At 37.8% G+C, this 24755-nt stretch overlaps 2 protein-coding genes across 2 annotated transcripts; one reads left to right on the top strand and one right to left on the bottom strand.

Annotated features, from left to right (window-relative positions):
- Positions 1-273: 273 nt before the first annotated feature.
- On the bottom strand, positions 274-13523 carry LOC105050016 (uncharacterized). The gene is made up of 12 exons (XM_010929858.4): positions 12445-13523; positions 10545-10674; positions 10353-10455; positions 9258-9381; positions 7167-7232; positions 6896-6934; positions 5034-5114; positions 4827-4874; positions 3716-3766; positions 3549-3617; positions 1217-1462; positions 274-1079 (listed from the first exon to the last, which is right to left on the bottom strand). Exons 1-12 carry the CDS (start codon positions 12601-12603, stop codon positions 825-827), a joined length of 1371 nt encoding a protein of 456 aa, XP_010928160.1. The 5' UTR covers positions 12604-13523; the 3' UTR covers positions 274-824.
- A 4749-nt stretch (positions 13524-18272) lies between these two features.
- LOC105050055 (pentatricopeptide repeat-containing protein At3g62890-like) lies at positions 18273-22544 on the top strand. The gene is made up of 2 exons (XM_010929910.4): positions 18273-21505; positions 21933-22544. The coding sequence occupies exon 1, from the start codon at positions 18286-18288 to the stop codon at positions 20443-20445; it is 2160 nt and encodes a 719-aa protein (XP_010928212.1). The 5' UTR covers positions 18273-18285; the 3' UTR covers positions 20446-21505; positions 21933-22544.
- Positions 22545-24755: the final 2211 nt, after the last annotated feature.

The raw sequence follows: 24755 nt of genomic DNA, 5'->3' as shown, positions 1-24755 counted from the left end.
CTCTATTAGTTTTGTACTTGGCTCTAGGCGGGGTGGCCATACTCTCTAATACTTCAGAAAAAAGACCCATATGATGTAGCTGACTCATCTACCACCAACCACATGATACAAGGCAATATTGTGAAATAAAAAGAAGAATACAACATCAACTGTTTTTATAGGCAGGCAGGTCCCTCAGTAGGCACTTCTTCTTTACCATAAATCACTCCCTGTGCTGGTTTTCTGATCAGAGGTGAATCCATGTATACAGAAGATGAGGGAGGATGAACATAATTTAAACAATAATGAGCATGATATTGAATTTCAACTGTAATAAACCAAAAATGGGAGAATTGCTGGATAAATATTGTTGCAGCTTTCCCCCATGATGTGAATAATTGTACAATGGTGTGGAGGCCAATGAAGGCCCATGAACATAGCACGATATTGAATTCAACTGTAATAACCCAAAAATGGGATTTTTGTTTTTTGATAAATAATGCTGTGAATTTTCGCCCATGATGTGAATAATTGTACAATGGTGCGGAGGCCGGTCGAATCGGCATGACTTGCATTAAAAAACAAACTTGCTAGAGTCATGCAAATTTGCTGACCAAAACCATGCCAAGCTACAACCCTGGCAACTGCTACGTCACAAACGCAGCCTTCCTGTCCCTGCAAAATTGCCCCAGTATGACCTTCAAGACAATCTTATACCTTGAGTTCTCCAGGCCCCGCTGCTGAGTCATCTCAGAAGCGAAATGGGACTCTTTCTGCCAGTATCCTTCTCAAATGAGTCAACCCTGCAGCTGAAGAATAGAAATAATACATGCCCGAACACTGACTCAACCATTTGGTTGGGAAGGTTTACTGTTTAGTGGGACATGAGGGGTGACTTCATTGCCAATTGGTGCTTGGAGGCGTGGATTCCATCGGTCAAAGATGATCCTCCCTCCCCGACCCATCCTCCCTTGGAAGTGGTAAGATGGTGCAACTGAACCGTTCTCTACTGGTGGATCTGGAGGCTGCACAATGCTGGCAGCAGCCAACTTATCTGGATCAAGAGGTCTTGTGAATAGCATAACTGGTTCATCTGGGTCCTGCATTAACACCACATTTCATCATCTCGATGCATCTCCAACTGAACTAAATCTTTAAGTGGTGCTATGTGAAAAGTCGAAAAGGAGGTACGAGTTAGTTTTGGAACTATTTGATGATATGGCAGAAGATTGGATACCTTCTTGTGAAGCCATCCATGTGGTAAAGGTCTCCGTATCATTTCTCGCTTCATTCGTCCTGTAGGGATCACTATCAGCTTGGAATCAGTGAAGGGTGGATTCTGCACTGCAGCCAACTGAGCACGTCGGTGACCATTTGTGGTGTCATCATAGTCCATAAAATCATTCTCGCTGGATCTAAATTTACATGAATTTGGCAGGACGCCAGATAGTGCTAATCCATCTCCAACAAGCTGTGCCTCATGCTGAAAGCAGTGTGAAGGTTGTTAATAACCCAATCGCTAATTTACATATCCACAAAAAAATAATTTATGGAGGAAACTTCTGACACAAAAAGAGGCCTTCTACAACTACATCACAATAACAAGAGAATGCCTCCATAATTTTCATCCTCTTGATTTGCACACTGCATTGATATCCTTGTGAACTCACAAGAGTGCATCTCATGACAACAGTGACATTTCACAAGATTGGTTGGCTGTCATTGATGAAATTATTTTTGCTTGGTAATGTAATGGCAAAGTATAGTAGGTGTGCCATGCCCAAGAAAGGTGCCTATACTCTTAGTAGCTATCTGTTAAACTACCAAACATACCAAGGTGCTGTTTGGGTGCATGGGTCCCCAGTCTGGGTGCTAACCACCTGGGTGGAAGGGACAAAGAGAGGTTGGGAGGGGAGAAATTGGTGTGATAAAAATGGAGACTGCAAATCCTACAATTCCAGGGTTTTAGGCTCTACCGAGATGCACTTGTAGATATTAAGGTTGCAGGACTGGCAGCCTCCCCTTCTCCCACCCATTTTTCACACTCTCCTCCTCCCCCCACTGATTCTCAACCTCACAGGGAATATAACATGGATACAAGAGGTGGGCATGCAGATAGACCCTAGTGCAGAGGTAAGAGAATATGCCTACTTGGAGAGGTTCTGATTATCGGTGAACTAACCTAAGTTGGTGGGTTATATTTGTTTGAAGACCCAAAACACTGAAGTGCAAACATATCTTGCAGAAGAAATGAAGGCAGGGGCTCTATGAACAAACAGTCAAGGAGATCAAGAATACAAAAACAGCACTTAGGATTTCAGCAGCATGCACCATTTAATCCAGCATAACCAAGTTTTCCAATTTACCATTGCAATGCAGTCTTTAAACTATCAATTATCAGTTAAAAAACAAGGAAGGTGCCATGCCTAAAAATGTGCCAGGGGATAATATCAACTTAATTAGGACACGCAATTTCTATCATGAATCCCATTTGTTTTCACCTCTCGGGTACTCCATTTGTCTATCCAAAGTACCGCTGCATGATGGAACCACCTTGTTACCATCATGCTCATTGATGCCATCCAGAAACAACATGAGTGAACCTTCTAGTGCCGTCAAAAGTGAACAGCAGATTGTAGTACAGAATGTAATATTTGGAAAATGAACTAAACGCTGATGCACTTCTGCACCTCACTCAAGTATTGAGTCTGAACTCAATCTCACAAGCCATACATGACAATCAAGAGAAGTCTCATTTCCATGGCGCAGGTCCATAAGATTCCAATCTCTCAATGTTCTCATAATTCAACTGCACTTATAATACTAAATAAAGGCACTCACAATCAGCATTTGGTGTCCTAAGACATCAGTCTCCTGAATTTCAGATGTTCTAAACCTCTTCCTTCCAAGAATCTTTGCAGTATTATTCCCTCACTCAGAATCAAATATTACAGAGATGAGGACTTCCTGACCTTTTTTCTCCAAAAGGTAGTTATATTCACTCACAATCAAATATTCCCAAGCTAAATAAAAAAATAGCAGATCCGCTTTAAAAATAAAAAAAACAGTACAGCAAAACAAAGACCAAAAGCATAAATGGTCGGCAAAGGATTCCAATTCGATTTTGTTTGTCGGCCACCATACAAATGTAAATCATGTTATTGGCAATTACAGATCAATAGCAGAATACATGTACTAGCCCATATGAAATACTGCAGTTACTTTAGACTTTCTTTACAGACAATATAAAACTATATGGTCCTGAGATGAAAATATATTTGTAACACCTGTAAATAAGGGTCTTTCTGTCCACTCCTAATCTTATCATTCAAGGTAATGTCACTATAGTCTTGGGAAATATGTACTATTATAAAACCAAAAATAGAACCCTACTTCAGTAAAAAGTGGTGGGGCACTAAAATTTCAACTCTTCAGCCCTTGTCCATAAACTGCTTGTGATGCAAGCATTTTTGTTGGAAGAAAATAGAAGAGGCATTACTCGGTAACTTTAAACTACAAAGACCAGCCAAATTGGAGAAAGCAAGAGAATTACACAAGAAGAGGAATACCTTATATTTGATTTGAATCCTCTGAAGGCTGACCTCACTCTCCATGAGCTCTCGCTTCTTCTCTTCCCTCTACACACAGAAGTGTCATAGAGAAGGTGAAGTTTGTGGGGTTGCATAACTAGAAGTTTATTAACTTTAGAACAGTAAATCAATCATTGAAACTAAACCTTGATCAAAGCTTCCAGTACTGTCCTTGCCTGATCCAAGTTATGCCTGACCTGAAGATTTAACTTTAAACATCAGAACTAATTAAATTTATATATATTTATTTAATGCTATAAACATGTGCAAAGATGGTGGATGTTGTGATAATGGAAAATACCAATATTTGTGATGCTATTATTGGACATGAATGTTAATATCCAACCACTAGCACTGAAAATAAGAGAAATATCAAAACAAGACCAATGAAAGAAATAATTGAAGATTATTTCAGTCACCCAAAATTGCAACCATATGAAGAACTGATGGATGCATATAAAAGATGACATTGCCAATATGAATATCTCTGTATGATTCTTAAAAAAGCATTCAAAGGTGTCATGCCAAACTTCATTATATCGTTCCATCACATGAAATTTATTTTCAATAACAAATTATAGTTTTCATAATTTCTTAAATGGAAATTTAGGAACCCTTTTTCTAGTTCTTATCTTGAGACCTAAAACATGATTGAAATTAAGCTACACATTGTTTTATTCCTTTTTTTTCATTCTCTTGATTCATTATAAGTTGTAGAAAAGGTAGGCTGAAAGTCCAAGGTCATATGCCTTCTTTAATATTTTTATTTATTAACATGGTGAAGTTTATTAAATAAATTCTGAAGAGTCATGGAATACTTGAAAGCTGACAAGTGTCCCTTTGAATTGAAAAGAGAATGTCTTAAATTTTTAATGATATTATGGTTTGTTCTAAAGTGATGAGATGTAACAGATTTTGCAAGTCATAAACTGAACAATATATATTTGGTGGTAGATCCTGCACAGCTTTCTTCTTTGTCATGCCTTGCATAAATACCCACATAACATTTATATCAAGTGAAGCAGGGATTGGTTGGGAAGCTGCATCTTTAGCCAGTGACAAAAGATAAAGATCAACACCAACATAAAGCAATGAAATTAGTGACTCATGAGATCCTGACTAAGTTATAATAGGCAATAGAATGACCAATTAAGCAGGCCATACTGGCTATAATAGTTACAGATAAAATAAATCCACAATGTCAAAGACCAAAAGCAGCAACCAAACTCATAAAGGGGAAAAGTTTAGAGTCTTCACCTGGCGAAGTTTTTCAAAGGATTGGACATTGTTCTCCCGCCTTTGCATCTGAACAAATTGAAAACCATAATAGTGAAAAATGACCTTAAAACTCTCATTTTTGGGTTTAAGCCTGTCCATGTTGAATGGGAACATGTACAGGATACCACATGATTTTCTTGGAAATCAGTGAACATTGCAAATGAGTATTTAAACTATGCTGCTTACCCTTCTTGTGTGTAGCCGGTGAGCTTTTTCTCTTGGCCTAAACACATTGTATGGATTTGTATCATTAACTGGTGGAGGAGGCTGCAGAAGCACAAAAATAATGATAAGAAAAGTAGATTCTTGTTTCACCAGAAGAGTTAAAAAAAAGGATAAATGTCAACATTTGCTGAGAAAACAAATGAATTAGATGAATTGTGGATGACATAACAGGCATGAAAACTAAGGAGCAACATATTTAGTAAAACACAGCAAATAAAGTACAAAAATACAAGAAACAAACCTCAAAGAGAAGAGGGGATAAAAGCAAGGCCTTCAAGGCTAGAGTCAACATATTCAATTAGTAAAAAGATATTAGGAAAACAGGATGATGCTGCAGGAAGGTTACCTTTCTCATGGAGATGGACCTAGACTCTTAGTTAGCAAAACGAAAAAAAACTGAACTAATCATATTGATCAATGATAAAGGAAAAGGAAAAGGAATACCCAGTATACAGCTCAAGAAAAGAAGCAGAATGCCTGAAATTGGCATGGCAGAGACTATTAATGTTTGGCAGTTCTCTATTCACAGATACAACAGATTGACCAAGTACACTTCTGTGAAACATCTGAAGTCAAAGATTGTTGAGGAGATTGTACTATAAATATTAAAAGCTGCAGGTAATGTATTAGCTTTTTTATTGCATGTCAATAATATGTAGCAACTAACTTGATGTTTTTCAATGCTTCCTAATGGCCTTTTTCTAAATGCTTAGAAACATACATCATCCTGGTATAGCTCTAAAGTAGAAACATCAACTAGAAATGGGAACAATGAATGATGAGACTACAACAGTCATAACTATTAGCATAGCCACCCAGAGATCACTTATTTATGCTATCTACAGAAACAAAGTAGATGATACTGGAAGCAACAGGTTTGTTTTCGCTCAGAACAAAAACTACATTGCTGGTATTTAAGGCAACACATAATATTCCATAGGGGATGACTGCATCCATCAGAAACAGTAAACCCAAAATTCTTGAAAAATTTCTTAACAGACACTTCTTTAATAATTTAATGAATCATCCTATTTTCTTCTAAAGTTTATTTGATACAATAATACTGCTTTTTCAAATCTAATTTATCTACTGCAACTTCCTATATATAATTTTATTATCCATTTTGAGTGGAAACATGAACTTTCCATATCGTAGAAACTCATCAAATGACATGATCTTGGGACTGTTTCAGGTATCTTCTCTATAAGGAGAGATTCCCAACCTTCAGCATGTTCAGAAAGGCTCCTCCTTTTTTTTAAATTTCTTCCCATTTTCTTGATATTTTAGGTGACTGCTAAACTAAAATCAGATTAGAGATACCTCCAGCTTAATATGTAAGAGCAGAGGTGAATCTTTCTGTAAATACAGCATCAACATACATGCCGCAGTTCACTTAAGCCCTTCTATATTCTTTGTGTAGAGAAAGATAAGTTGACTACCTATCATTTTTTATTTGATTTTAATATTTTAGCACTTTAAATTGCAATAGCTCTTTGAACATTAAAGCCTGTACTATTGACCTTCAGAAAATATAAAGCGAACAGCTAATAAGAACATTGAAAAAATATGTAAACACACACAGAAGTTTGTCACCAAACACATGGAATATAAAATTTGATTGACATTTAAGATCATATGGCCACTACTGCACCAAATGCAACAGAAATCTTAAGAGAACAGGTGTCCTTCCTTGATGCATAAGATGGTCTACAAAATTTCACTTCCTCAACATGGTAGTCAAATATATATGAATGAGATGCTAAAGGTCACACCAAAGTAACAATATTATTCTATTATATATAAGAAAAACTGATGGTACTGACCTGCAAGCGCCGCAGAATAGGTTTTTGCCATTGCTCTCGCTGATAAAAGATAAGAAAGCATGCATAAGAATACAGGCTACAACAGAAACAACATTTTTTTAGTAAAATCAGTATATGTCATCCATGCATAACATTCAGCTGTATTCAAAAGTAAGTCCATGACAGTGTCAGCAAATACACACATAAATTTACCACGAAAAAATAATGTTCTCATTATATGCTGTGGCAAAGAATGTGATGAGCTAATCACCTTGGATGACATGAAACATACCTTTGCCCTCCAATAATTGTACACAGACCGGAAAACTGCAAATCTTACAGACTGGGCTTGCAAGCTCTGCAACATGAGGCAACTCTAGAATCATTACATCAGGAAGATCTCAATGACTGAACATTCGAAGTGTTATAATTAATAACAAACTGTCTTAAACAAAAAAAAAGAAATAGAGAAAACTCTGCTGCCGAAAAAGCATGATATGGCCATGCAACTTAATATTGTTGCTAGTGCATGTCGAAATTGAAGGTCAGGAGGTAATAATAATTAAACAAAGATGAAGATCGGATGAAGGAAATCCATAGGATGAAGGATTTCAGTGGGTGGGATTGCCCTATGTTTTTTATAAAATCAAAAACAAAAGAAATGAATAGAGAAATGGAAGATAGTTTTGGTTTGCCACATGCAATGCAATCTGCAAGGGTATCACATTAAAGGTTTTGGCCATGAGATTGTCATTTCAAAAGATTTCAGATGAATGAAGCTTGCATGTGCCTTTTTGACAACCAGAAGTTCATGCCACACTAGGAGCAGCCATATTAACATCATATTATCATCCTAGCTTTTCTTCCATCGAAATAGGATCTCATATGGAACAGAGCTCTCGGTTGAGTAGGTTCCATGGAACGGTTTGAGTTAATTTTGGTGACTGATTGGCTAAAAAAAAAAAGTAAAAAAGTAAATTAAGTATGAATACAGCAAGGAAAAGGCAAATTGTGTGTAAATAATTACACAAAGATAGATACTACTTACTTCCCAACTTTTAATTTATTAATTTTGTTTTTTCCTTAAGTGATATGAGGATTTGAAGGAATGGAATAGGGAAATGCATGTTAGATGCACCTATAATGGTGTTCAATTATCGGAAACAGAATTTCACAAAAACTAGTTGACAAACAGCATTCAAATAATGATTATATTTCCTTTCTATCTTAATCCTTGGCAAAGATCTAAAATATGATTTTATCGTAGAGATCCAGGGAGAAAAAAGGAAAAAAAAGGGAATTTTTGTTTTTAACAATGTGGGAAATGGAGATTGTGTAGAATTCCAACACAAGGCAAGCTTGGGCAACAGAGGTGGCTGCAACCTAGAAGGCCAAATGATGGTAGACCTACCCTTCTGGTCGCAATTTAAGCTCTTGGAAATCAGGTGAAGCCGTCTTAAGTTCCCTTACAGTTGGAATGAGTAGACCGAGAGGAAAAGAGGACAACATTTGAAACAGGTAATTATGTTCAACTTTGAGGTACAAACTATAACTATGCACCAATAAGTCAAATCCAAACATGGTACCCAAACTGAAGGGGCTAAACTACATGCTAAAGGAAATCCCATCATGAAACCAATAGAGGGGAGGGGGGGAATAAAATGTACACCTACTTCAACTTTACCTCCAATTCATGAAGATAACTAACTTCACAATTCTTGTTGATAAATAAAACTGATATTTCTTCAACAAAAAAGAATAATATGCTGAGATAGATATCGTTGAATATACATGACATCCATCAAATGAACCTAAACAGTGAGCATGAAAGGCCTCACTCAAAACAGTGAAGCCTCCTCACAGATACACTTTATATTATTGTGTAGAGAGAAAACTACACATGTCTAAGGCATTTCTTTGCTTCCCCTTTCTGAGTTTCCATGGTTATTCAAGGACTCGCATGCATTGCACATGACAAAGACTCATCAATTTTATACTTTACCATGTGTTCTGTTCGAGCAATTTAGAACTACAGACTAGAAAATTTAGTTTATATAGATGCACCTTTATTTTGAAAATAAATCCCAATCAATTTTAGAAAGGCACCGACTAGATGCAGTTTATTTGTCACAAACAGGAACGTACTTATGACAGAGAGAAGCATCAAAACTTGACAGGCTTCACTATTGGTCCATTATAGAAAGCATGTACTATATACAGTACCAATATGCTTTAATCAGCTGTCAGACATAGAGGACTGAGTAAAAAGAATTAAGAACCATAGTACTTTCTATTTGGTACAGGTAAGGCCCGCCAATAACAAATATAGATTGTCACATACATGAATGTTACATGGATACTCCATAAATGATTCAAAAAGTACCTCAACTGCAGAATCTAGCTGTAAAAGAACAGGAACAGGAGAACCAAAAGCAGGAGCCATGATTCCTGCTCTTTCTCGAGTTTTATGATCCAAAACCTCCAATTTAAACAATAAAGTCTCAAACCTGGATTAATTAACATATGTGAATAACTATTAGCATCCAGAAGATGGGAAAATGCAATGTAAAATGGATACACGGAATATTTTTACGTGTTTTCAAATAAACAATCGCTAGCATATTGTGATGCAAGTATTGACTTTGCCTTTAATTTTTGGGAGTCCACATAGTTCTGGAAACAGACTGCAATGCTAATGTTGAGACAGTAAAATAATACTCCATATAATTCCCAAAAAAAGAGAGGAAAGCTTGTACAAAGACAATGATGTTGAAGTTTTTCCAGAATTATACATCTCATCTCTAAACTACATGATTTTGGTGCATTCAGTATGCCTGATCGCTGCATTTAAATTGTGAGTTTTAAAATATGCTCTATATGCAAAAACACATTATACTCGGTAAATTTATCAATCATTTATAGACATGAAGAAAATAGTTACATCTCTGTGACAAAGAAATTTCGAGAAACCTCACACTGCAGTGGCATCCAGACACTATAAATGAGAGACCACCAAAGAACTCTTTCCACAATTTGGTAAAGATACCCAAACACATCCATTGATATCAGCAGATCATATTGAAGCATTCAGAACATATACACACATCTAACAAATAGGCGCACGAAAGCTTATTGATCACCGAGTTGCCTTGGGTGTACAAAAATGCATCGTTTCATAGATTTTATATTTTCTCCAACTCAATATATGTTACCTTATTTTTTTTTACAAAAAAAAGGTTCCTCTTCAGTTTTAACTTAATGTTGGACACTGGATGGTGTTTACACGGGAAATATGGTTTTATTAATATATCACTGCTTAAGCTTAGAGACGTCCTCCCCTCATCTTATTTCTTGCTCAACTGCTAACTAGTTCATACAGAATGTCAAAGTAAAACACAAATGATCAAAGAGCCATATCAGATAGTGGTTTTCTTGTTATGAATACAGAACTTTGGCCAATTAAGAGTTCTGAATATACTTTTCAGGTGCAAGGATTTTCTTTTCATTGTTGAACTGTTGAAGCCAATCTTCATCCTCATTGTCCAGGTCATACTCAGCAAACTCCCAGTTCTCTACCCTGGCTGCAAGGATGAAGCACCTCCCAAATATGATTAGCATGATTATAAACAATGGAACAACATTTACCATTGGAAGCATGTTAGTTACAAACCTCCTCTTCCACGTAAATATGATGGAGGCTGTGTGAAAGTGCGAGAGTAGTCTCTTTCATATGTATCCACAACCTTGAATTGTGGAGTAGGTATCTCAGAGGAACTTTTCTTGATAGAATTCTGGTGCACCTAGAAGATGTGAACAAAGTTAGGTAAGTCATTATTCTCATCAAACATACAACCAATTATAGGAAAGTCTAAATGCTCGTGCTTAAATTTACATTGCGATTCTACATATGCTCACATTCTCAAACAGAAGTAAGTGATGCACTCAGAATTTCTACACATGGCATTTGTGCAAATAAAGGACTAATTGACTCCCACATATTCTTCCACAACCAGAAAGATTTCCTTTCAAGAAGATGTGATGGAAACTGTATGGACAGAGAAGACCATAGAATGTCTAAACAATATATATATATATGTAAAGGAATGGCAAAAGAAAAAAGAAAAAGACATTCTCCACTCAAAGCATCATATTTGGAAAGGCTAATCACGTACAACTTATGGCCATTTTTAGCATCAAGCCTACTAATAAGAAACGAAGAAAAAAGAAAATTAATCCTTAATCTGGTGGGTTTGGCCTAGATCTGCTGGAAAGCAGAAGCCGAGTTTCCATTTGGGGTCCACCTGCAATAACGGACTTTGAGATCTGTGTTTGACAAGATGTGCTCAGCCTAGCACTGACAAAATCATCATGGAGCAGTGTCTGATTCTAGACAATTCTAGAAGTCCGCTGTTTATTGCAGGTAGACCTGATCAGAAACTCGGTGTCCACCTGGCAGCGGACCTAAACTGCACTCTTCTCTTGTTAGTTGAAAATAATTGGTCTCGACAAGAAGTAACAAGCTAGAACCAAAACTAGAACCAAAATTAACATATACTCAGATAGCTGTATCAAGCTAAAGACTACTTCCTCTTGCAGCCAGTTGCAAAAATATGTTAACGACTATGAAATGGAAATGGATCCTAGTCAGATAGCTGTATAAAGTTAAACACTATGCTCATAAAGTACCATTACAAAAAGTTCATCTGAAATTCTGAATACAGCTGTGGCTTCATTTAGAAATGATAGAGGGCAAGAATATAACAAATGATTCTTAAATTGGGGTCATATTAAGACATGGTACTTTGCTTCTCCCAAGACTCACTTTTGTCCATGGACGAACTTAGAAAACTCTTTCAGGGATATGGCATTTGTCAGTTCACCGAAGGTGTTTGCAAAGTCTCCAAGAAGTTTATTTGTCTTTTTCCCACTTCTACAGTGAGGCAATTATCAGATGCAGTTCTGGGTTTCCAGACCAAATCCAAAGCAACCATATTAAGAGCTAATATTTTGTCACCAATGCAATTCATCTCTCCGGAGAAGCAGAAAGTAATTAAACAGGGACCTAGTTAAAGCTGCAAAAAGAGATCGGTGTGAGAATTTAATTAAGTCTATAGAAAGAGCTCCCTTAAGCATTCAATAGCCATATAATGTGATTGTTGTGGTGTCACTCCTATCAATGATTTAATGCAATAAGAGCAAAAGAACCATCATTAAGAAACTCTTCAGCATCCAAAGTGTCTGCAAGGCTACACGGGCATTTGGGCCAGCCAGCCCTTAGGCATCCCATTTCAATGTCCCAATCACCAACAGGAATAGATATTGCTATCTACTAATAGAATATTGCTATCCAAACAATATAGAAGCAATCGAAAGAGGAATCACTAAAATGACTAGATTTATGCATGTCAAATAAAGAAGCAGCTGACTTCCAGCTAAATGTGCAACTTCATGTATGCAACTCGCCAGCATGCTTAGTATGCCATAGGAGAAACAGAAGCAGCACCAAGAAGCAAAAGGAGATCAATTCAAGCTCGGTTACCAATTTAGACATCAAATTCAATCCACATTACCTCATTGTCAGCTTCAGCGACAAGCCGGAGCAACTGGGAGTTGCGTGTAGAGGAAGCAGTGCTAGGAGCCTCATCGTCCTCAAAGTCCTTGCTGGATTTGAGGATTGGGAGCTTCTTATGGATGTCAAGGGGACGAGGCCTGAACGACAACCTACTCATGTCTGCTCATGTCCCGTCCAATAATCCACTCACTCCTCCCCTGCTCATGCCACCACCTCCAATGCCCAATCACAAACTCAAAACAAAACCCCAGCGAGCAATTCAACACTCCAAAGCTACTAAAAAACCTGGCTGAAATTAATACGAAGCTCAAAAGCTACTCAACGAGCTGACGACCTCAGCATTCGGCTCCTTACCCCAGAGTGCAGAGCATGCGAGCTTCCACAAAACACCACCCAATTCAACAAACGAATGGAGAAGTAAACCTACTAAGCGCAAGCTAGGAACTTGATGTCCAATTCGTTAAACGGTTGAAGAAGGCCTAAAAAATGCGAGCTTCCCCTGTTGGGGGATGCCCTAGTTTTCAAAAAAAACTGAAGAAAAACCGCACAACGGACCCTTTGGTTTCAAAATTTCGACTCAAATACAAATCCCAATCCCGGAAACGAATCGAGAAGAAGAAAGAACGAATCCCTTGCACCAAATTGGGGTTTCCGGACCGCGCCGGACCGAATCGAGGGATTTAGGGCACGGGGCCTCCCAGGGAGTGATTCAACGTTATAGGGATCGGAGAACCGATCAGAAAATTTTAAGTATATCCAAAAAAAGAGCGAGTGGGATAAGGGGAGGAGGAGGAGAATTTCTAGGGTTTTGAGTTGTTGTTTCTAGGGTTTTGAAAGGAGGGAAAAAGGAGGGAAGGGAAGCGGGGAAGAGCAGGGAGATAAGAGGGTGGTGATCTTGGGGGACCTCTCTCTTCGATGTCTCGACTACGAGAAATCTACGGCTGGATACGAGTATCTACGGTGGGGAATTACATCGTAGGGCTGAGAAGGGCTCGATGGAGGACGTGTAGACTGTAGAGAGGAGTTGGTATTGGACAACTACGGTGACTTAGAGAGATGGGTAATAAATATACTGAGGGTTTGTTTTCGCACGTCTCGTTTGGTCAGAAAAGGGGTGTTTTGATAGTTTGGATGGTAACACCCATGCAAGGGGAGGAGGCTAAATGAGTCAGTCTCACATATCGAGGAAGATACTGCCCTTTTTTTTTTTTGGCTGAGGAATAAGATTTGCTTATTTTCAAGACACACAAAGTACAGTTTTTATTTTTTATTTTTTTTTTAAGTTAATCCTATATATGTATATACAAAGATGTATAGATGAATAAAAGATATCCTTGTAGGGTATGGATGAAGTGTGGGATATCAAAAGAAATATTTCTATGAACAATCTAAAGTGATTGAGGAATCTAGAAGTTTTTTTTTTTTTTTTTTCTTGCTTGTCTTGTCAATTTTGTATAAGAGCCTAAAAATATATTATGCATGTTTTCATAAATTCGATGTATAATAGAATTATTCTTTTAAATGTCTTGGTAAATGAACTTTATGTGCAATATATTTGTCTTCCTTATTGTATAACAATTTTTTTTAATTATCCCAAATAATCAATCTTACCATCGATTTCATCATAAAAAAATTTTTTTGCTAGAAATTGGATGAACTTATTATTAATTCTAAGTCTAATGTCAAACACTAGCACCCCACTTAGATCTTATTCGGGATTGCTGTTGGCAGTAGAGCTTTTGAAGCTTTTGAAAATAGAGCTTTTGAGAAGTAGAACTTTTGGAAGTAGAGCTTTTACAAAAAGCTAGTTGTTGTTTGGTAATCATATTGATAAAATACTTTAAAAAAAGCAAAACAGCTTTCCGATATTAGCCAGAAAGTACTTTTGGAAAAAGATTCAAAATATAGCTTTCTCCAAGTAGATCTTTTCAACCTTCTGATAAAGTCAAAACAACTTTCTGATATTATTATCAAATATCACTATATCACTCCAAAATACTTTTTGAGAATCAGAAAGTGCTTTCTGACACTCTAAAAGCTTAGCCAAACAGGACTTTACTCCTTTCTATTTGATATTATGGGTCCTTGACTCCTTCACTAGAAATACCACATTCCCTCCATCCCATCCTTGAGTTATTATCTTCTCATTAAAATTCACCATCTTTGCTTATCTTTTCTTGCAACGTCTACAACCTCTTTTTACTAATGTTTGCCAGATAATAGATTCACCAAAACAAAATGAAAGAAGGACAAAAAAAATCTAAAAAGAAGGAACATTTGGATAACATAAACTATTTCTCTTTTTTTTTTATATATCTTGCACAAATCATTCAAAATTTAGGTGCTGAAATAACATGGAATAGAAACTGTGGGAGTGGGAAGGGAGGTGGGGAGAGAGATAAAGGAAGAGGAAGAGGAGGAGAATTTAAATAAATTTTCGCCATCGAGGTGGCAACTCAGTGGAACGGGTCATTTATTTTCAATCAAGTGACCCAGGTTTGAGTTACGATGGAGGTCGGGCTTTGATTAAATGCCAGAGCGTGAATGATCAAAAGAGAGCATATCCTAGCGGCCTGGACACGGGGTCTGAAAGTGGCATCTGATCTTCTGACCCTTGATGGTGCTGGAGTGATGTACTCACCCATTGAGTTTGCCCATATGGTGGGGAGGAGGCCGTCCATTTATCCAAACTCGGCCCCAAATCGGACCTTAATTCTCCAACAGAGGTTGGGGCCCTATGGTCATGTACAGGGAAAGTAGTTGCACTAGGTCGCCCTCCCCCCCCCACCCCCCTTTCAACTCCCTTTTTTGTACCAAAAAAAAAAACAAACAAATTTTCAAGATTAGAGGAGGAACAGAAAGACATAAAACATGAAAAATTGATAAGATGGGACCAAGATGGAATTAGATAAGCCATGACATGTGCAGTTAAAAGCAACTAAATTTGAAATCTTATAAAAGGCTTGAACCTTTTAAGTATGATCTCAACCCATTTCACTATAAAGCTAATTCATGTCACTCATGACTATAAGAAGGTAAATATCAACCTAAAGATTGGCTTGCCAAAAGGTGTATGAATCATTAGTTCAAACTCATAAAGCCACATGCTCATCTTTCTTTCCTTCTTCTTGCATGCGCGGGTGCACGCACGAAGAGAGAGAGAGAGAGAGAGAGAGAGAGAGAGAGAGAGAGAGAGAAATAAGTTCAAGAGGCAAAACTTTATAACCTACTTGTCACATTATATACATGGTGGCTTATGTGTGATGCTTAAATATAAAGTCTTTGGTATCTTATAAGAGCACATGAATCTCAAAAATGTGGAAATCCATCACCTAACAATGTCATTTGATTCAGCTACCTTGGTTTTGTATAACCTTTCTTGTATGGCCTTGAGAATATGGGTTTGAACTGGCCTGTTTCATCTCATTCATGTGAATTGCTTGATTATTGTTTGACATGGATATTATTCAATTTCTACATATTTAAGTTTTCTTACCAAAAACTGATAATTATTAATCATACATGTCATATATTGATCTTAATGGACTCATGGATGCTTAGAAATTTTTCAAGAAGTTAAAATAATTTTATCATGCATAGCAGCTATCTCAGCTTTCGTGGATATTCTATAATGATTTTAATATTTATTACAAATTGGATGTGGCAATCATAAGTAGTAATCTTATAGATAATGCCAAGTTTAGTGGATTTCTTGCAAGTTCTATAATTTGTTAAGAAAAATAAGTTCTTTACCCTTTTGCTCCAACTAATGAAATCAAATTTTGAATTATGGCATGAGATGAATGCAAATAATAATGGTGTCAATAAAACTTATAATTTCTTCACAACTTATCAAGCTCCGATCTCTCATCTATTTATTTTTTGATAAAATAACCTGTGTAATATTTTTTTTTCAGACATTTTGTACTTGATCTGATGATCTTCTATTTTTATTTTTTATTTTTTTTGTAGTAAGATCAAATGTTCATTACTAGTTTTAATAAGAAAAATATGGTATACAAATTTTTTTGTAATTTGAGCCAAATGATATAAGATATGTCCCATAGTCATCATGATTTTGGAGGATTAGGGATATTGAAGAACGACTAGTTTGTTATGTAGTCCAATGTTTACAAGCTCTTTATATATATATATATATATATATATATATATATATATATATATATATATATATATATATATATATATATATATATATATATATATACAATTTTTTTAAAAATATTATTTTTTCAATATTTATTTTCAAATCTATCTCTCTTTTCACCTTATTTATGAAAATACGATATTTGGACTGTGGTGGTACGGACATGGTGAAACCGCATATTGAACATGCGATTTCAGACTTGAAACTGCATGTTGAACATGCAGTTTTAAGTAATGTGGCCTATCATAATAAAAAATTTAAAATTTAAATTTAATTTTAAATTTAAAATTGAAATCATATGTTGAACATGCGTTTCAGTTTTTGAAATAAAATCATATCTTCGAATTCATTCTTTTTTTTTCTTCTTCATTTTCAAGGTGCATCTTTTTTTTTTTGTTTCTTTCGTTCCCTGCTTCATACCAAAAAACAACTGAGGGGCACAAGTGGAGCTTCGTCGGGGATCGGAGTGGGAAGGGGGGGAGGTGCCGAGTGGCCAGGGTAGTAGGGTGCAGCAAGGGGGCCATAGGGTGTGGGCACAGGGCCAAAGGAGGACGGAGGGGGTTTGGGGGGTGGTTTTGTGTTCGTGCGGAGTGGCAGGGGGTGCCGGCCTCATCGAGGCCAAGGGGGGTAGGGGTGCTGGGTGGCAGGGGCCGTGGGGTGCGGACACAAAGGCTGAGAGGGGAATGCAGTGTGGGGGAGCCGTATGGGGGTATAGGGGGCTACGGACAAACAACGAGCGGGGGGCGAGTGCGGCATCGATGGCGATGGCCTAGGCCTCGCAAGGGGAGAGAGAGGCATGCGGCCATGACGGCGAAGAGAAACAGGCGTTGGGTTCGGAGGGACGGTGCGAAGGAGCGGCAGTCGGGTGTAGGTGCCACAAGTGGCACATCGGATGGGGGGTGGATGCGAGTCGGCCGTTGATAGATAAAGGCAGAGGATCGTCGAGGGGGGAGAGGGGTGAGAGGAAGGGAAGGTAGAAATGAAAAGAAAAAAAAGAAAAAAAAATATAATTAATAATAAAATACTATTATTTGGTTAATAATAAAATATTATTATTTGATTAGTAATTAAATATTATTATTTTATTAATAATTAAATATTATTATTTGATTAGTAATTGAATATTATTATTTGATTAATAAAAAATATTATTATTTATTTAGTAATAAAATATTATTATTTTATTAATAAAAATATTATTATTTGATTAATAATAAATTATTATTATTTGACGTGCCCACCTCAGTCAAAAATTTAAAATTTAAATTTATTTTCGAATTTAAAGCTGAAACTGAATGCTGAACATGCGATTTCACTAAAATTAATTTTAAATTTTAAATTTTTTATTGTAGTAGGTTACGTCATTTGAAATTGCATGTTGAACATGTGGTTTCAAATTTTGAAATCGTATGTTTAACATGCAGTACCATATTTTCAAAAATAAGATGAAAAAAAAAATAGATTTGAAAATAAATATTAAAAAATAATATTTAAAAAAATCTATATTATATATCAATAAATATATATTATGATTATCCTTATGATACACGCAATGAGCTAAACTATCGTTTTCGGAACCTGACCCGATAAGTAATCGGATCCTATGTCGTGAGTTTACGGGATGTCAATTATAACCCAACCTTCTCCCGCCAAACCGAAGTTCCAAACGCGATGACCCCGACCACGCCCTTCCCCCGTCACCTCGAGACCCTCCTACGCTCCTGCTGCGCCGGTCACCACCTCCGCCCCCTCTTCGCGCGCCTCATCGTCGCCGGCCTCGTCCGCCACCCCCTCGCCCTCCGCCGCCTCGTCGAGCTCCTCGCCCTCGCCGCCAACCACCCCGCCGCCCCCCTCCTCGCTCGCCCCCTCTCCCACCTCTACTTCCGCCTTGCCCCCGCCTCCACCACCTTCCTCTACAACCTCCTCATCCGCGCCTTCTCCCGGAGCCGCCACCATCCCACCGAGTCTCTCGTCGCCTTCTCCTCCCTCCTCCGCCACGGCGGCCGCTCCCTCCCCGACCGGTTCACCTTCCCCTTCCTTGTCAAGGCCAGCTCCAATCTCAATTCCCCCTTCGAAGGGCAGCAGATCCACTCCCAGGTACTGAAACGTGGATTCCAATCCGATGTCTATGTTGTAAATACTTTTCTCAGCATGTATTCTTCTTTTGGGGACTTGGCTTCGGCTCAGAAGCTCTTTGATTCGAGCTCTGAGGTGTTGGATGTTGTCTCGTGGAACACGATAATTGATGGATACGTGAAATCCGGGGCAGTGGAGGTTGCAAGGCGGCATTTTGACGAAATGCCGGTCAGAAATGAGGTATCTTGGAGCGCGATCATTTCGGGTTACGCCGGGAAGGGTGAGCTGGACATGGCTCAATCCTTGTTTGATAGAATGCCGGTCGGGAGGAACATCGTGACTTGGAACTCGATGATATCCGGGTTCGCAAGGCATGGGTTGCTCCCGCTGGCAAGAAAGCTGTTTGATGAGATGCCAGTGAGGAATGTTGTGTCATGGAATTCAATGGTTTCAGGGTATGCTATGAATGGGGAGATGGACTTGGCAATGGAGTTGTTTGATCTAATGCCGGAGAGAGATGTAGTTTCTTGGAGCTGCATGATTTCGGGCTATGCACAGATTAACTGGTATATGGAGGCACTGCAAATCTTTAAAAGGATGCAACTGGAGAGCAGTGTAAAGCCCAATGAAGTTACAATGGTCAGTGTGCTCTCAGCTTGCGCACACCTAGCCGCTTTGGATCAGGGAAAGTGGGTCCATGCTTACATTGACAAAAACCACATGACTTTGGATGATGACTATAATCTAGGTGCTGCATTGATCGATATGTATGCCAAGTGTGGAAGCATGGAGACGGCGGTTGAACTCTTCCATGCATTGGCTAGGAAGAATGTTTCTAGCTGGAATGCTCTGATCACAGGGTTAGCAATCAATGGGGCAGCTCATGAATCTCTTGAAGCCTTTGAGCGGATGCAGAGATCAGGGCCAAAGTCTAATGGCATCACTTTTTTGGGTGTCTTAACTGCATGTACTCATGGTGGGTTGGTGGATGAAGGGCGTTGGTATTTTGAGAACATGTCAAAGGTTTATGGGGTTCAGCTTGAGATGAAGCATTATGGTTGCATAGTCGATTTATTGGGCCGAGCTGGGTTCTTGGAAGAGGCAGAAGGGATCGTCAGAAGCATGCCAATGAAGCCGGATGTGATGGTATTGGGTGCTTTGCTTGGTGCTTGTAGGATCCACAGAGACATCAGAATTGCAGATAGGATAAGATGTCAAGTTCTCAATCTGAAGCCTCAGCAATCTGGTTGCCATGTTCTACTGTCTAATATCTATGCTGCTGCTGGTAGATGGGACGATGCCTTAGAGATGAGGAGTTTATTGAAGCAGAGTGGCATCAGGAAAGAGCCAGGGTCTAGTTCAGTTGAATTAGATGGAGTTGTATATGAGTTTGTTGCAGGGGATTGTCCCAATCCAGAGGCCAGCACGGTATATTCCTGGCTAGATGAAATGGGGAGGAAGCTAAGATCTCTAGGGTATTTACCAGTGACTGAAGATGTTCTGTTAGATTTAGATGAAGAAGATAAAGAGACCTGTCTCTCAAGGCACAGTGAGAAGCTTGCTTTAGCATTTGCCTTGCTAAGGGCTACACCTCAATCAACAATTAGAATAGTAAAGAATCTACGGATATGTGGGGACTGCCATTTATTTATAAGGCATGTATCAAAATTATACCCACAGCAAATTCTTGTGAGAGATAGAATCCGCTTCCACCATTTCAAGGGTGGCTTTTGTTCATGCAAGGATTACTGGTGATGTCAAAGTATTGCTGAAACTCATATTTTGTCGCATGGGGTGCAATAAATTTCGAGAATTATACTCGTTGATGCCAATTGCAGCTGGATGACTGTGTTCTACTTGTGTGCTTCAAAGATTCACTTGCTCTTTTAGACCGATGAAGGGTCCTGGCTGTATGACTGCTCTCACCAAGTGGCAATGCATCCAATACCTTCTGCCGATCTTTAATCAATGAGTATACTACAATTAAGGATGATTAGCTTGGACAGCTGAGGGATTTTATTTGGTACCTATGTCAAGAAAGCTGTTAACATCTTTATGAGGTCTTTAAGAGATCTATGGTTCCTGAGAAGAGGCTGAACAATAGGTCTCAGGAAGAGCATGCAAGTCGCTCAAGGTTTGAAGGAGGGTTGACTATAAGGAAATACTCTTGAGGGCCTAATGTTTTGTCAGCTAAACCTCCCATCAAATGTGGATGCTCATACCGATGAATGGCTTTCAAAATTGCAAGCCCCTCAGCCTCCAGTTTGTGTTCTTTTTTCTGCAAGTGGCTAAGCAAATTGTTACTGGTGTTGGGAGGAATATTTAAATGTTGAATAATACCTCCACTGTTGATTGTTTTTGAGATACTATTTGGACCGTTCCAAACAACAAGCACCAGCTATGTTTGGTAGCAAAATGAGGTCTGCTGTTCAATCTTGAAATGGCATCAGAAGTTGAGCCTATCCCTATCTAAATGTTATTTGAAGCTGTGAAGATATAAGAGATGCTGCATCTTTAACAAAAGCAATAAGAAATCTTCACAAATGCTGCATCTTCAGCAAAAGCAATAACATCAATCTTAACAAGTATCCCCAGACAACTAGATTTTGAGGCGTGATCTCTAGGATGGTGTGGATATTGTAATTTTTTTTTTTGTTCTGCAAGGTTGCTTTTCCCATTGCTGAAATATTCATGTGGCAAGACTGGGAGAACATTACTGAGGATTCGAAGGGAATTGTGATGGAGGGAGATTCAATAATTTTGACTTGCTAATATTCGTGGAAGTCCCCTGACATTTCTTGATCAACATCTTAAGGTGATGGTTTCACTCATAACTGGGTTGATATAGCAAGCATCTTTGTATTACCGTCGGTAGATTAAATTGAATCTTTTGCACTGTCTAATATTTGTTTCCTTCTTGTATCTTCTCATCATCTGAAGAAACTTTCTCCACCTAAAAGGTAAAAGACAAAATTAAAGACAATTCAAAAGTTGCAGTATATATTCAATGTTATGTCTCTTCTAGTAACTTAGTCTAATTTACATGCTGTTAGAGAGAGAGAGAGAGAGAGAGAGAGAAGAATGAGCTTGTCAGGTGACCATGAAATATTTTTTATCAAGCGACTGCTAACTTCCCAGCATTTAGTGAAAAATGATGCTACAAGCTGTCTTCATAATTGAAGTCATTTCTAAACTGCTTGTCTTTCTGAATGCTCAATCACTGGTGCTACATTTCCTTCCAGGACAGCCAGTTGGTGGGCGTTGTGAGAACTTGCAAAGACTTCAGAGGCTATCTTCTGCATCTGGACCTCACTGCCAGACTTGTTGTGTTTCTTGCTTTCGGAGCCAACTTAGAAATGAAGAAATATCTGACCTATTTCTTTTCCTTGCACCCTCAGCCCATCCATGCAGGACCAATCGCAATTGCTCATCAGATATCACTTGCTTAGACATGTCATCCATCTTTATCATTTAACAGATCCAAGCAATGAAAAAAATACATGGATGGAGAAGCTGATTCAGGCAGGGGGAACAGAAAAGGTGATGTAAAATTTTACCTGAATGACAATGATATGCGGAGCAAGGATGCAAAGCACTTGAATGATCACACTGCTAAAGCAATCGTTCTCATCACCAGTTAAAACAACAGTTTGAGGGAGTTGGAAATAAAATGCTTGATCACGGAAAGCATAGCAACATCTATGCATTATATTGCATCATAATGGCAGGTAAGCACATAAAGTACTGGGATTGAAGGGGTCAAATAGTTAAGTGAAATCTACTGATTAAATTCACTGGAAACTAGATCAAACAGAAATTATGAAAATTTTTTGCTTCAAAAATAGATTATGACACTAATTTATGCAACAGCTAAACCATGTGAGGTATCAGGCTTGATTACTAGGCACCAAACTGAAACCATACACTTGATATCTGAGTAGCGATGCGTAGTCCACATTTTATGTTCCATAACTTGCTAGATGTTCACCCTCCGCTAAAGTTGCAAAAATCTGCATGGATAAATCCCTTTTATCAGAAGGAAAATCCTTAAAATTTTTGCAAATACAACCGTCCCACTTACGGTGAACTAAACCTAGCATGCAATTGAATCAAAAACTCAGCCATGAAACAAAAGTGTTCAGTTTGCGTCCAGATTCTGAATGTTGATCATATCTAGGCTAATCCAAGTCATGCCAGACTAGCCTAGTCCACTCCATGCACACCCATATACACCAACAGGTACATCGTCCAAACTCAACCCAATGATATAAAACTGACCTTTGTCTGGAATCAGGTTGTCTCTTGCTCATATTGGTCCATTAAACCCATTAGGTGAAAGGAGGGATGCAAGCGAATTGCTTCTCAATCTAAGCCATCAATTTTGGAGTTGGATGAATTAAGATTATGTGAGAGATGTATGATCTCGACCATCATCATTTTCAGCCTTCCGTTCCTCTCTTCACATAGCATTTGGTGATTCAAATAAGAGCATCACGGTGATTTAAGATCACCGGTGATCCAAATCCTATGGTGATCTGATTATCAGTAATCTAAAATCATAATGTTTGATAGGTTATGTTTTAGTGATTAAAGATTCTCGATATCGAATATCTATGAGCAACCTGTTTAGTATTCTATAGGAATCCAAAATTACTAAATATATAATATCAAAACTATCCATATATTCTATAAAAATATATTTATTAATCATATATAATATATTATAAATAAAATATTACTATATTTATTAATATATTAATAATTAATAGATTCTGTAAAAATATATTTATTAGTCCTATAAACTATTAATCCCATAAAAATACATTAATTACTATTATAAAATTAATATTTTTATTTATACTTATAACATATTATTTATTAAGATAAATATTTATTTTGATTAGAAAAATAAGATAAATTGAAGTAGTATATTATCATTGAATCATAATACGCAATAATATGATTAATAATATATTATCATATAACATATATCATAAATATATTATGTAAAATAAAATAAAATATAATATTATATATATAATATTGATATAATATATTAACATATATTGATATATCAATTTTTTTACTAGACTGTGGAGTATTTTTGTCCTTATATTTTAGTCCAACATCATTGCCTTGGAGTGATTTTGGATTCTCTACCTCAAGGAAGGGTATTCCATCACTGGGTTGAGGGGTGATTTGAGGAGTGAGGATGATTTGAAATCACTGTTATATAGGATTATCATGGTGTAATCAAATACGATAATTTTATCATCTCCATCCACATCATCCTTATTTTTGGATAGATCATCCCATACCAAACATCCTCCTAAGTGACTTGGTCTAGTCAAAGAGTCAAACAATAAGTGATACATAAAACTAATAAGTAAGAGTCACAATGTATTAGCCCAAGTCCCAGCATATTTAAATAAGCTGGAAATTTATCACCCATGCTAAGCAAAAGCTCATGAGGATATAATCAGTTGATTTAAAAAGTGGGTTTGATTAGTGGAGCCATAAACTGCTCGGCGGCTGAGCGTGCGTCCCAATTCCTTTGCAACTACTGTGGTCGAGGTGCCCACAACTTGGAATAATGCTCGTAAGAGGACAAGAAAATGGTCACGGGGAGGGAACATGCCTTGCGTTGGCACCCACCTATGGGCCTCCTTCCACGTTTTTGTTATGCTTGGACCATTCATCAGGCTCATCTGCTTGGAAAAAAAGAAAGAATAGAAAAGAAAAGGTTGAGAAAGGAGTGAAAGGTTGGCTTATATACAAGGAGGTAATCCGGTGGAGATGGTGGTTGAAAAGAACGGGAAGGACTGGGTTGGATTTAGGGGACCACCAAGGGCTATATAAGGAGGTTCTTTCTTTTTTTTGGCTCTGTTACAACATGAGGAGGTGGCTGATGAAGGGCGGAATCACAGCATCATTGAAGGAGCCATGGAGGTGAAATTATTAGTTGGATCAGATTCATCAGTTCAGTGATCACTACAGTAAAAAAGAGAATTAACCATCATTTTTTGCCGACACTTTTTTAAAGCGTCGGTAGATTGTGCTGACCT

The sequence above is a fragment of the Elaeis guineensis genome, chromosome 8, assembly GCF_000442705.2.
Source record: "Elaeis guineensis isolate ETL-2024a chromosome 8, EG11, whole genome shotgun sequence".
In the NCBI taxonomy this organism is placed as follows: Eukaryota; Viridiplantae; Streptophyta; class Magnoliopsida; order Arecales; family Arecaceae; genus Elaeis; species Elaeis guineensis.
Note: the sequence above shows the minus strand (reverse complement) of the source record. Positions and strands in the feature narration are given on the sequence as shown.

Bases quoted from the DNA above. Each gene is read 5' to 3' on its own strand.
- LOC105050016 (XM_010929858.4), bottom strand. From the start codon at position 12,603: ATGAGTAGGTTGTCGTTCAGGCCTCGTCCCCTTGACATCCATAAGAAG. The intron at 3,618-3,715 runs GTTTAGTTTCAA...TTCTGTGTGTAG, and splicing joins TACTGGAAGCTTTGATCAAG to AGGGAAGAGAAGAAGCGAGA. The intron at 1,463-3,548 runs GTATTCCTCTTC...CACTGCTTTCAG, and splicing joins GGATTCAAATCAAATATAAG to CATGAGGCACAGCTTGTTGG.
- LOC105050055 (XM_010929910.4), top strand. From the start codon at position 18,286: ATGACCCCGACCACGCCCTTCCCCCGTCACCTCGAGACCCTCCTACGC.